Here is a 12,658-nt window from a genome sequence, read left to right as displayed (position 1 = left end):
AAAATTAAGCAAGCACTCAATGAGTCAATAAGTAAAGGCCTAAAGCTGGTTATAAAGCTATTGAAATAAATGCTGGTTAAAACATCCAATAAAATAGTCTCATAAATCTCCACCCCCTGCCCCCTCATTGTCCATAGCACTTATCTGAGTCAGGCCTGAATCGAACATTTCACTCTATAATTTGTCCCTGGCTCTTCTCTTCTCTGGCTAATAACCTGATATTAACAGTTGACTTTCTTTTGTATACCTTTTGTTCATGTAGAAATAGTTTTTACTAGGGCATGAGTTATTGCATATGTGATGGTTATTAGAAGCTATGGGTAGGTGGTGAAGCGTAGGCATGACTCTGTCCATACCAGCATGATTGATTTCTGCACATCACTCTGGAGGAGTGATATTCAAAACTAAAACTAAACACGTCATGGTTCTCCAGATATGCTGAAATAAAACAAGCAAATGTTAAATCTCCCACTGTAAATCATTTACTGAATTGAATTTTCTCTAAGGGTTTCACTTTTCTTTAACTATAGGTGAAAGCAGGCCTAGTATCTTTTTATTCCCTGGAGACTTAGCTGTAGAAGTTATAGGGAAAGGTTATGTTTGTAAAGAGAATTTCTTAATTGTTCTTTTATTATATATGCTACTGAATTCACTAACGAAGTAATCAAATAAAGTGTCCTCCAGGGGCAAAATAAAAGAACATTCCATATGCCAATCTATTTATCTCCTTGGCCCACCTCTGATCACACTCTCCCCTTTTCTGTCTGCAGACTTGGTTTGCGTGCAGATCAAATTACCTCCTATTTTGTTATATCTTTGGCCTGGCAGGAGGCAGTGCCCTGATTCAACAATTGGGCTGTTATTAGCCACCTTCCTTTAAACACCATCCCTTCAGCCACAATACAAAAAAGCAGTTTTAAACCGATCTTATTTTTCATAGAAGAAAAATCATCTACATGGATTGCAATCACTAAGGAAGGTGCACCTTCTTTGATACTTATGAATAAAAAATGGCCAAAAGAATTCACATTATTGCTTAACGGATTCATTTTTCAAAAAATAATCATCAAATAAACCATAAGGCTTATACCTAAGCAGTGGACCTTAAATAAAAATATGAGCTTAAATCACACCTTAAGAATTTAGACATTTTTTCCATTAGTTTATGATTGCAGGAAAGCTTTATCTTCTGATTTATGTTAAATTGTCAATAGCTCTTTACTGTTTAAAGATTCTCTGCCACCATATACACTTCCAGTCTTACTAAGCTAAAGTAGTTAATGATTTATGAAATATTTATGTGCTGAAAATCCATCAAAAAGTTTTAAAAAATATTTCTACCCCTCAAAAAAACCCCTGGAATTTTACAAATGTAGTTTGTATTTTTAGTTATTTTTAATAGGCAAAGCACTGCAGCATATATGTTCAAAGAAAGAATCTTCTACACCTAACAGTAATAATAGATACTAGTCATGATTTAGGCAGTGAATTAAGAATGTTCAAGCATTAGTGGTCAGTTTTTTAACAAACCTCTCAAGTAGGTACTTCTTTCTTTATTTACCAGAGGAGCTAACTGAGGATTTGGAGACCATAATATAGCCTCAGGTGACTTAGTCTCAGAGGGTAGAGCAGGAATTTGAACCCAGGTATATTTGAATCTAAAGCCTATGCCCTTTATGTCATACCATGCTTGCTCAATTGCCTGTTTTGTGTCATTTCTGGAGTCAAGAAATTGTATCTCCCAAAGGTTTACATGTCTCAGTTATGGCAGTTTTCAAAAACAAAACAACCTCCCTCCTCCTTTTTCTTGCCCCAGATGCTCATTGCAAAACTAATTAGGATTTTCTTTGCCCTGAACAAGATCATTGATTCTTACCACCTAAATCAGTTTTGAACTGTTGCCAGGGCATCTCTGCCCTTTGTGCAGCGAGCGCAGAGAGAGGACTACTCTTTCACGTCACTGAATGAAATGAGTCCTGTTGAGTGACTCAGGCAATAACTTCCAGGGAGTGATCTTCAAATCTGGTACTAGTCACTTAAAAATGTGTGAATAAACAGTATTAGAACAGAATAAAAGGACTCTACTGAGTTTGGCACCTTCCTCCTCTTCCTCTTCCATCTCTTTCTTAATTTTGGACACAAAGCTTAATGAGCATCTGCTAACTGTTAGTCACTGCTAAATGCTATGGATGGTAAATACAAAGCCGAATGAATAAAGGTTAAAACCGATTTAGAGAAAGGACTATGTAGACCAGAATCAGAACTTTTCTCAATTCCTTCACTTTGTATTAGTTCGCTAGGGCTTCCATAACAAGAACCACAGCCTGGATGGCTTAAACCACAGAAATTTATTTTCTCACAATTCTAAAGGCTGGAAGTCCAAGGTCAGGGTGCCAGCAGGGTTATTGGTTTCTCCTGGGACCTCTTTCCTTGACTTGCAGATGGCTGCCTTCTCTCTGTGCCCTCACATGGCCATTTCTCTGTGCATGCCATCCTTGGTGCCTCTCCCTCTTCTTGTAAGGACACTCGTTTTATTAGCTTAGAGCACCACCCTTATGACCTCTTGACCTTCATGACCTCTTTAGAGGCCCTGTCTTCAAATACAGTCACATTGAGGGTTAGAGATTCAACATATATAAAATTGGGGGAAACACAGTTCAATCCATGAAAATGCCCATTACATAAATATAATGTGCAGTGGAAAGACATCAAAGAGAGTTAGAAACTATAATTATGGTAGTTAGCATGGATGCTGGAGCCAGAGGTTCAGATTCCCAGTCTGCCACTTCCTAATTGTGTGAACTTTGGTCAAATTTAACTTCGGTGCTTCCTTCACTATGTTTTGAAACAGAGACAGTAAAAGTACCAGCCTCCTGGGTTATTGCAGATGAAATAAGAGTTGGCTGTTAGTGGTAGATGAATAGTTTTAAGGATGATATTACTCGTTTTTCTACCCTGGATATAACATCATAGGAATGGTGAGAATAAAATACAAGAGGAAAAATGGCAGAAATAAAACACTTTGAGAAGTATTAACACTAAATTTTCTTAATTATATTAATTCATTCTATGTAATAGTAGTTGTGAAGAAAAGACCAACACAGAGACAGACACTTGAGATTCCTACATTTGTAGCTTAATTCATTCTTCATTGAGCACCCATTACGTGTTAGAAATTGTTCCGGGTACTTTGGAGTCAGCGGTGAACAAAACGGACAGAAGCTTACATTGTAGACAGAAGCTCCTGTCTACAGGAGCAGAAGCTCCTGAAGCTTACATTGTAGAATGGATATAGATCGCCTCCACATTTCACACCCACTTCAGAAGCTGGGGAAAATGAGACATTATATAGAAGGAAAATGCCAATCAATCGCAACGTCATACAGCAAGCTATTTATCAAGTGGCCAGAGAATACCCATGAGCAGTATTAACCTTGGGGTTGGAAGGGTTCCCCAAGCGCCGCTCTGACCCCTGAGATGCTGGTTTGGGTTTTTCCTGACCCTACGCCCTGGCTCCCGGGACAACCTGTGCGCCCCGCCCTGCCCGGCAGCTGCGTGCCTCGCGCGGGCAGGAGCCGGGATCGCCCTACCCGTCCGGGCGGCGCGGTCACTGCGGGTCCTGACGCCGGGGCCCGGGGGACGCGCGGCGAGCCGGCACCGGCGCGGGTTTTGAAGCCGCGCTGCGCACCCGGAGGCGGAGCGCCGTGGGCCTGCACGGGACCCCGGCCCGCTGGTCCCAGGTCTCGGGAGGCGGTCGCCGATAGTGGCAGTGACTTTGGCTTTGGCCAGATGTCTCCTGACCCACGTCACCAGCTTGTAAGCCTCGCACCAAATCAGAGGGCGGCGCTTGCCGGGAGCCCCGGGCGTCACCCGGAGCTCCCTTAGATTAGAACTCGCCTCTCCTAGCTCCTCCCCTCAGTCCCATTTAAAGCTCCCACCGGCTTTCCCGAAAAATTAAGAGTGGGCTCAGTTTCTGCAGCGCCTTCTTCCAGGGCAAGATGGTAAGTGAGGAGCCGGCGTTAGCTAGTCCGCTGGCGAAACCGGGGGTCTCTGAGGTCTACTAAGCTTTGCCTTTAGAATTTCTTCCACCTTGGAAACAAGATTTCTCTGCTACCTGCCAATTAAAACAGGTCTTCCTTCCTGCTCCATCTCTCTTTTCTTCTCCCCTGTTTCCTCCTGGCTTTCTCTCTGTCTCTGTTTCTCTGTCTGTCTCTCTCATCCTTTCATCCTCTCTGTTATTGCTACTCTCTGTACTTTCTCCCAACTTTCCCTTTACACCTGTACTCGCTTTTCATTCCACCTCTTTCTCTAGATTATGCACATATTTGCAAACACTTGAACTTGAGGCTAGGGGTATTTGGGGTTTGTTTTCTTCTCAGATGTCAATTGCATAATAGCTCAGCTTTGATTCCAATAATAACCTCAGGGGAAGAGCCTACAAACATGCTTTCAGAATAAAAGAAAATAGCACTTGATAAACTTTTGGCGGAATTTCTTTGGTCTGCACTTCCCACGCTGGACTTGCTTGAAGAATGGACTTTTTCAAAACTTAACTTATTGGGAACGTTAACAAAGTGTGACTTGATTGACTTAACTTTCTTTTTTCCTCTTTTTATTTGTTTTCTCTCTGTTTATGTTATGCCTGAGAAAGTTCACAAGTCAACAAAAGACCTGTCGTGGTCAAAAAGAGTTTGTCCAAAGCTGGGCTCTGCTGAAATGAATGGCTTTAACCTGATTAAACATTGACAAATAATTAGGAATGGGCGGTTGTACAGATTAACCAGGGAGTCTGCATACCTGCCCCTAACTGGACGTTTGGAAAGACTGTGTGTTTGAGGTTTGAGGAAGCTGGGGCAGGAGGGTGTTCACTGGCTCAGAACACAGTAGAGAATACATGCCAGGCAGTTAGTAGTGGCAAGATAACTTTGGAAAGGCATTGAGATGTAGTGATGGAGAGACCTAGATAGAGCTTACTGTCTCTGCTAACTAACCTGTTTCAGTAGTAGCCAGTAGCATTTAAAACCAGAGGAAGAGAGGTAGGAGGAAGGGAGGAATGGAGCAAGTTTATAATTCAGAAACGAAAATAAGGAGGTTAGATTATGTGACGTGTTCTGTCCATTTCAGCCTTAGCATTCTAAGTTCTTTGTCATTTAAGGTTGTTAGAAATATAATTAAGATATTTGCTAGAAAGAGTCAAGTAGTTCTTACGTGTTTCACTCATTAAGTAGAATTCCTTTTACTTAGATCTTGGGTAGCCTGTTAGATGCCTCAGACCTGGCAACAGAGACTACTCCTAGATATTTACAAGTTTGGTCCATCTAATACTAGCCTGTTCTTTGCTGAGAGGACCTAAGGAAAGTACTGGGTAAACCAAGGAGCTGATTCCTTTTTAGTAATTATATTTGGACCACTCAGAATCAATCTGGGATCTATATTTAACACCTTTACTGTTTTTGTTCACTGCGTATATTTTCTGTTTCTTTCTCCCACTCTTTTCTCCCTCCAAATTCTCATCACCCCATCTCTTGGGACCTCCCACATACTGAATTTTACAGAACACCGTTCTGCCTTGCCAAGACCAGTACTTTGTAGGAGGCCAGAGCTATAATTGCCCGTATTCTGGTACGACGTCAGAATCTAGTGTTGACGTTTCCACGGAGACTTGGGTCTCTTTCTGGGCTGCTGGTCTCCTGGACAACAGAGAGCCCCAACAAGCACCACAGGCACAGGGTAAGTTCTGCTCTTCTGCTTTCCTCGTAGATCTGAAGCCCTTTTCCTGTACTCATAGTTGCAAGGCATTATGGGTTGAAACTCTGTAGAAGAAGGGATGATATGTAAAGTTTAAGAAAGCCCAAGGACTCCTGTATTTTGCAACCTAATGACTTGCTTTTTGTGTACTTGCCGAATAGTGAAAATGGGCTTCTTCCTGTTGCTCACTGTACAATATGTATTTCTCCCTATACTTTACAGTTCTTGGAGATTTCAGAGTCACTGAGAAAGTTTGGGTCTGGGTCAATGTTATAAAAACAATACTATTGTGATGCTTTTGGAATTAAAATACCAGTTAGAGCTTTTTTTTTTTTTTTTTTGGTATTCAGGAAAATTTCCCTGGGTATGAGAGAGAAGCAAGGAGAAGTACTAACCTAATCTTTTATTTCATAAAGGAAATTCTATGAATAGTGTCTTATAAGTGGAAAGAAAATGATTCCTTTTTGCCTAAAGAAGACTTCAACTTTGGAGGGAAGTATAACTTTGATGGAAAATTGCACATTAATTTTGCCCTGGGGCTTAGTAAACAGTGTTTATAACTATTAAAGGAATTTCTGATTAACACTCAAGTTTCTGGAAGAACTCTAAGGCATTTCAGAATTCAATATCTGGACTGTTGGTTCTACCACAGGAATTTGTTGAATTTGAGAAAAAACACAAACAAAAAGCCCCCAAATATTGAAACACACTTATATGTAAGGAAGGAAGTTATTCAATTTTAGCTTTCTACCACAAGAAACAGAGAAAACAGAATGCCCAAGAATGTGAAACCAAAGAGTGTATAAAATTTTATTCCTGTCTCCTTGCCCATCGTTCCACTTTAATCAGAAATATTTCAGTAATATTTTAGTTGAAGCAGAGGAGAGCAAGAGTCAGAACTATACTAGATGAGGAAAAGAAACTAAAAGTAAACCAGATTAGCATGCCCAAGCATAGTTCTTATTGGTAGCCATAATTTGCTGTCAAATATGAAAAGAACAACAAAATCTCTCTGAAAAATCATAAAACACTTTATAGATGATGGCATTTGAAATACATGAGTTTGGGTACAGTTTTGAGATTTTCAATGAGTTCTTCAGAGAAGCAAGTTCAAATTATTTTGAAGTAGAAAGTGCTATTCCATAGAATTCTGAATAAATACTCTCTCTCAGGCTTAACTGATAGGCAGATAGGCAGAGATTTTTCATCTGGGGAAAAATAGTAGCATCAGAAATAGGATTTGATTCTGGAGCCAAACACTATATTATTAAGCACTACAGCTTAGAAAATAAGATAAAAACTTGGAAAACATAGAGGAATTGCAATGTAGGCCTACTTGAGGGTGGGACCAATAAACATTTGCATGAATTAAGGCAGATAGAATACTATTGTGATGCTTTTGGAATTAAAATACCAGTTAGAGCTTTTTTTTTTTTTTTTTTGGTATTCAGGAAAATTTCCCTGGGTATGAGAGAGAAGCAAGGAGAAGTACTAACCTAATCTTTTATTTCATAAAGGAAATTCTATGAATAGTGTCTTATAAGTGGAAAGAAAATGATTCCTTTTTGCCTAAAGAAGACTTCAACTTTGGAGGGAAGTATAACTTTGATGGAAAATTGCACATTAATTTTGCCCTGGGGCTTAGTAAACAGTGTTTATAACTATTAAAGGAATTTCTGATTAACACTCAAGTTTCTGGAAGAACTCTAAGGCATTTCAGAATTCAATATCTGGACTGTTGGTTCTACCACAGGAATTTGTTGAATTTGAGAAAAAACACAAACAAAAAGCCCCCAAATATTGAAACACACTTATATGTAAGGAAGGAAGTTATTCAATTTTAGCTTTCTACCACAAGAAACAGAGAAAACAGAATGCCCAAGAATGTGAAACCAAAGAGTGTATAAAATTTTATTCCTGTCTCCTTGCCCATCGTTCCACTTTAATCAGAAATATTTCAGTAATATTTTAGTTGAAGCAGAGGAGAGCAAGAGTCAGAACTATACTAGATGAGGAAAAGAAACTAAAAGTAAACCAGATTAGCATGCCCAAGCATAGTTCTTATTGGTAGCCATAATTTGCTGTCAAATATGAAAAGAACAACAAAATCTCTCTGAAAAATCATAAAACACTTTATAGATGATGGCATTTGAAATACATGAGTTTGGGTACAGTTTTGAGATTTTCAATGAGTTCTTCAGAGAAGCAAGTTCAAATTATTTTGAAGTAGAAAGTGCTATTCCATAGAATTCTGAATAAATACTCTCTCTCAGGCTTAACTGATAGGCAGATAGGCAGAGATTTTTCATCTGGGGAAAAATAGTAGCATCAGAAATAGGATTTGATTCTGGAGCCAAACACTATATTATTAAGCACTACAGCTTAGAAAATAAGATAAAAACTTGGAAAACATAGAGGAATTGCAATGTAGGCCTACTTGAGGGTGGGACCAATAAACATTTGCATGAATTAATAAGGCAGATAGAACAGTCTTTATAAATTTAGCCAGCAGGAATATATATATTAGGAAGGAAGTTGACCTCTTGACTCCTAAAAATTCACCTCTGTAGCCACCTTGGCATATAGTCTATAAATATTTGTCTTTCATAGCATGCTTGCCCCTTCTGAAAACTTGAAATGTTATTTTCCCATGTGGAGGCAATGGCTAATTTTAGAAAGGTAATTGAACCTATTACCTTTCCGAAATCCTCCAGTGAGTTCTTTATTACACAAAAACTGCACGTGTGTTTTCTCAGTTACCCATTTGGTGTTTTCACATAGAATCATCCAGTGACTCGAATTTCCCTGTTCTTAATTCGTGTTCATGGGAAGAGGCTCAGCTTTCCTCTCAGCTCTACAGAAACAAGCAGGTATGTGTAGATAATCAGAACATGAGACCAGCCATGTTCCATGCAGTTCATTCTCAACATCATACCTTAATGTCACATGGCTTCTTGTTCAGTTCATTGACTTTCAGTTTAGAACCAAAATGGATATTTGTCCACACGGAAGTCAAAGTTAGGTGATCACCGTGACAGAAAATAATAACAACAAAACCAACAACAATCAAAACCCTCTAGGAAGACCTTCAATCAAGCCCTGACCTTACACATTTTAGCTCTATGACCTCTCAAATCCTCCTTTCTCTTATCTATGAAATGGAGATATTTGTGCTGCCTACCTCAGAGGGCTGGTGGAAAGATCAAATGATAGAATGAGTGTGATAGTATTTTTAAACAATAAACAGCTCATCACTTGGACAAGGAATGATGATTGTAAAAGTTCTGGCAAAGATTGCTTCATTTTCCCTATTTTGTTTGTTGTTATTTATGAGAGAGTAATTTAATCTAGTGGATGTACAAACTGACCTGAGACTGAGGGAAGCCAACCCACGTCTTTTTTTCTTTCTTCTTTTTTTAACATGCAAGGACGAAGTTCAGCAAAACCTTTCTAAACACCGTTTTCTATATTTAAACAGTTGCACGCAGCTCATTTTCCTACATACCTTCTCGATCCCCTTGTGGTTACAATTTTAAAAGTCATATAATCTCTTCAAACACTTTGCAATGAAAAAATTCAGAGCACAAACTGAACAATCAAGTGGTAAGTGGGTGTAGATTGAACTTAGGCCTTTGAGGACGAGGGCTCCCTGAGATTGAGTTCATAAAACAAACAGAATAATAATCAAGTTTAAGAAGGTTAAGGATCAGTGGCATTATTATAAGGTTACAAAGTCAATATACTGGAGCAGCCTTCACCATTGTCTGCTTTTTGCAGCTCCAAGATACTCTGGTGCAGAAGGAAGAGGAACTTGCTAGGTTACATGAAGAGAATAATCATCTCAGACAATACCTGAATTCTGCTTTAGTTAAATGTCTTGAGGAAAAAGCCAAGGTATGTGATGACCCCCTTTATAAGGACAGAGCAGTGATTTGAGAAAGAAGACCATTTGGGTAAAACTCCTTGATTCAGTGTAAGAAGTGTATTAAGCAATGTGCCTTGAAATGGGTCAATAGGATGGGCAAATTTTTCTGAAGGAAATATAGCACTTTCACAACAATGTTTATATATCATTTCCCTGAAGTATCTAGATTGCAGATTTTAGCATATATTACAAAAGGAGTTGCTTAAGAATCAAAAACCAGTCAAGGGGATTGCTGAGACAACAGAGGCTAATCAAAAGAAAGAGTTGGATGGGACGTTGGAGTGGGAATTAGATCCGAGAGACATGAGTTTCTTTTAATTATCTGTTTAACTTTAGGTCAGTCACTCTCCCACTTGAGGCCTCATTTACTTCTTTGTAAGTGTATGGGCTAAAAGATCTTTTAAGAATCTTTCCATGTCTAAAATGTTTTAAATATGGCTGGAACCCACATCTCTTGACTGGCAATTAGACACAGCCAACTACATTATCTTTTCATGAACATTTCATTCTTACCCTTTTAAAATGAACTGTTTCTAACTCAAGGATAGTTTGCCTATAGTCCCTTTTCGTTGTTCTTCCTTTTGGAGGTTTTGTTACCTATCTGCCATTCTGTTACCATTATTGTTTTATATCAATCTTTACCTTACTTCTAGACAAGCTACATTATTTATCTAAATCAACCATATTTCTTATGACTCTTACCCAGATATAGCAGCTCAGAGAAGAAAACCCACTATATTTAGTTCCTTTAGAATTCAGTTAGCTTTCTTAAAAAAGGGGGCACAGCTCACAGTTATTAGCCTGGGGTCCTATCTCCAGCCACCATTCTGTGAAAAAGCACAGTTATTAAATTAGTAAGTGATATTAATTAAGCAATTTTTCTCTCTTGTTCTCAATTTTGCAAGATTTAGAATAATATAATACATACCACATGGGAGTGCTGTGAAAGTTAGGAAAATTAGAGGAAGAGTGTTATGTAGAATTGTAATCAGTGGTTCTGTCTAGATTCAGGTGGCCTAGGCTTAAATATAGGCTGCATGATCCTTAGCAAGTCACTAATGTGCCTGTGCCTCAGTTTCCTCATTAAAGGAGGGTTTAATAGTATACATAAAATGGGATCATGCATATAACCAGTGTTCAATACGTGATAGTTGCTGTTATTGCCATAATAATAATTATAATCATTACTTCCCAGAACTGAAGTTTTAAAGACATCATTTCAACTTTTTTTTTTTTTTTTTTTTTTTTTGTGGTACGCGGGCCTCTCACTGTTGTGGCCTCTCCCGTTGTGGAGCACAGGCTCCGGACGCGCAGGCTCAGCGGCCATGGCTCACGGGCGCAGCCGCTTCGTGGCATGTGGGATCTTCCTGGACCGGGGCACGAACCCGTATCCCCCACATCGGCAGGCGGACTCTCAACCACTGCGCCACCAGGGAAGCCCATCATTTCAACTTTTAAATGACTAGTAAAATTATATGAATTGGAATTTCTAGGTGGTAACTTGTCATCATAAATTTTGATTTAAAAGCAGAAGTTAATCCAATCAGTTTTGCTTTTGCATGTGAAAATATAAATTTAATCAAGTTTTCTAAGGAATTAAGGTGACCAGTAAATATTTGACAGTCTTAAAGAAAATGATTATCTGACTGTGTATTTTCAAATATTACTTCCCCAGAAATTGCTGTCATCAGATGGGTTCTCCAAAGCATGTGGAAAATTCAGAAAGGGGAAGAGGAAACCCAAAGAGCAAAGATATTTTCCTCCTGAGATTCCCCATCATAAAAATGCCAAAAGAAACCTCTCTAGTGAGTTTGCTAACTGTGAACAACCTGGGCCCCCTGTGGATCCCTGGGTTCTTCAAACACTGGGGTTGAAAGACCTCAACACCATTGATGACACCTCATCAGCTAACTACAGTGCCCTCTCATCTCATCCCAGACGGACCACAAGCATATTTCCCCAGTTTCTGGATGATGCAGTTGATTATCCCAGTGCCTCCGGGGAAGATCTGCCAATTGACTATGGAGGTGACAGAACAACCCCCTCACACAGCACTGCCAGCCACAGGGAAGATTTTCACTTCCTTTCTCAACTTTCAAATCCCCCAGGAGGACTACAAACTCTTCCTTACTATACTTCTGATGTGTCACCCAATAAGACAGAGATGGCCTTTTCCACATCCCTGAGCCCTCACTGTAATGTGAAAACTCACTCCTTCCACCAGGGACAAGCCTTTGTTCGTCGAGATGAAGAGGGAGGCTGGAAGTTTACCTGGGTCCCTAAGCAGTCTTAGTGATCCCCTCCTCTATCACAAAGGACTGCCATGAGCTCTGTTTACAAGACCTGTCTTGCACTTGAACCTGACTATGTGGAAAATGCAAGCTATTGCCCAGACTGTGTCCTGCCACTTTAAATGTCAGTCTCAATTACCCACTTAAATCTGCAGGGAATGGCTTCCAGGAATCTATAATGAAACATGCCTGCTCTTCTTTCCCCTAAATTTGACTTGTTTACACACCCACACCTGCTGTTGACTTCCTTCCTTGGCCCTATACTTGAAAAGGTATTTTCCAATTGCCTGAATATTCCTTTGAGACCTACATGTGCCGTTCCAATTATAACAGGTCTAAAAGCTTTTCTTCTTTCATCAGACAGTTTAAATGTTCACAGCCTTCACCTTTCCGCTTTTATTTCTCTCCTGTTCCTCTTCATTTCTAAAAACTGCCTTTGAAATGAGCATTATAATTGCTCCACATAGCTGTTATTGGGTGTTCAAATAACTGGGGGTGGGGTAGAAACAAGAATCTTTGCCCATTGCCATTCCTGAAGACATAATGTAGGTGTAGTAATGTTATGTGTAGTGCAGTTCATTAACTTGAGTGTCCCATGATGGAGCTGACAAAAAAAATCTCTTCAACACCTGGAAATCTACTGATAAGCAACAACACTGATAAATTAAAAGATAAAAGAGAATGAAAATTCCTT

General features: G+C 39.4%; 1 protein-coding gene across 1 annotated transcript; it reads left to right on the top strand.

The window, feature by feature from the left end:
- Positions 1 to 3,998: 3,998 nt before the first annotated feature.
- GMNC (geminin coiled-coil domain containing) lies at positions 3,999 to 11,966 on the top strand. Its single transcript, XM_007467806.1, has 5 exons — positions 3,999 to 4,055; positions 5,556 to 5,730; positions 8,530 to 8,618; positions 9,526 to 9,642; positions 11,349 to 11,966. The coding sequence occupies exons 1-5, from the start codon at positions 3,999 to 4,001 to the stop codon at positions 11,964 to 11,966; spliced, it is 1,056 nt and encodes a 351-aa protein (XP_007467868.1).
- The last annotated feature ends 692 nt before the right edge of the window (positions 11,967 to 12,658 follow it).

Source organism: Lipotes vexillifer, unplaced genomic scaffold, assembly GCF_000442215.2.
Source record: "Lipotes vexillifer unplaced genomic scaffold, Lipotes_vexillifer_v1.1 scaffold228, whole genome shotgun sequence".
In the NCBI taxonomy this organism is placed as follows: domain Eukaryota; kingdom Metazoa; phylum Chordata; class Mammalia; order Artiodactyla; family Lipotidae; genus Lipotes; species Lipotes vexillifer.
The sequence above is the reverse complement of the archived record's forward strand: the minus strand, read 5'-3'. Positions and strand labels throughout refer to the sequence as shown.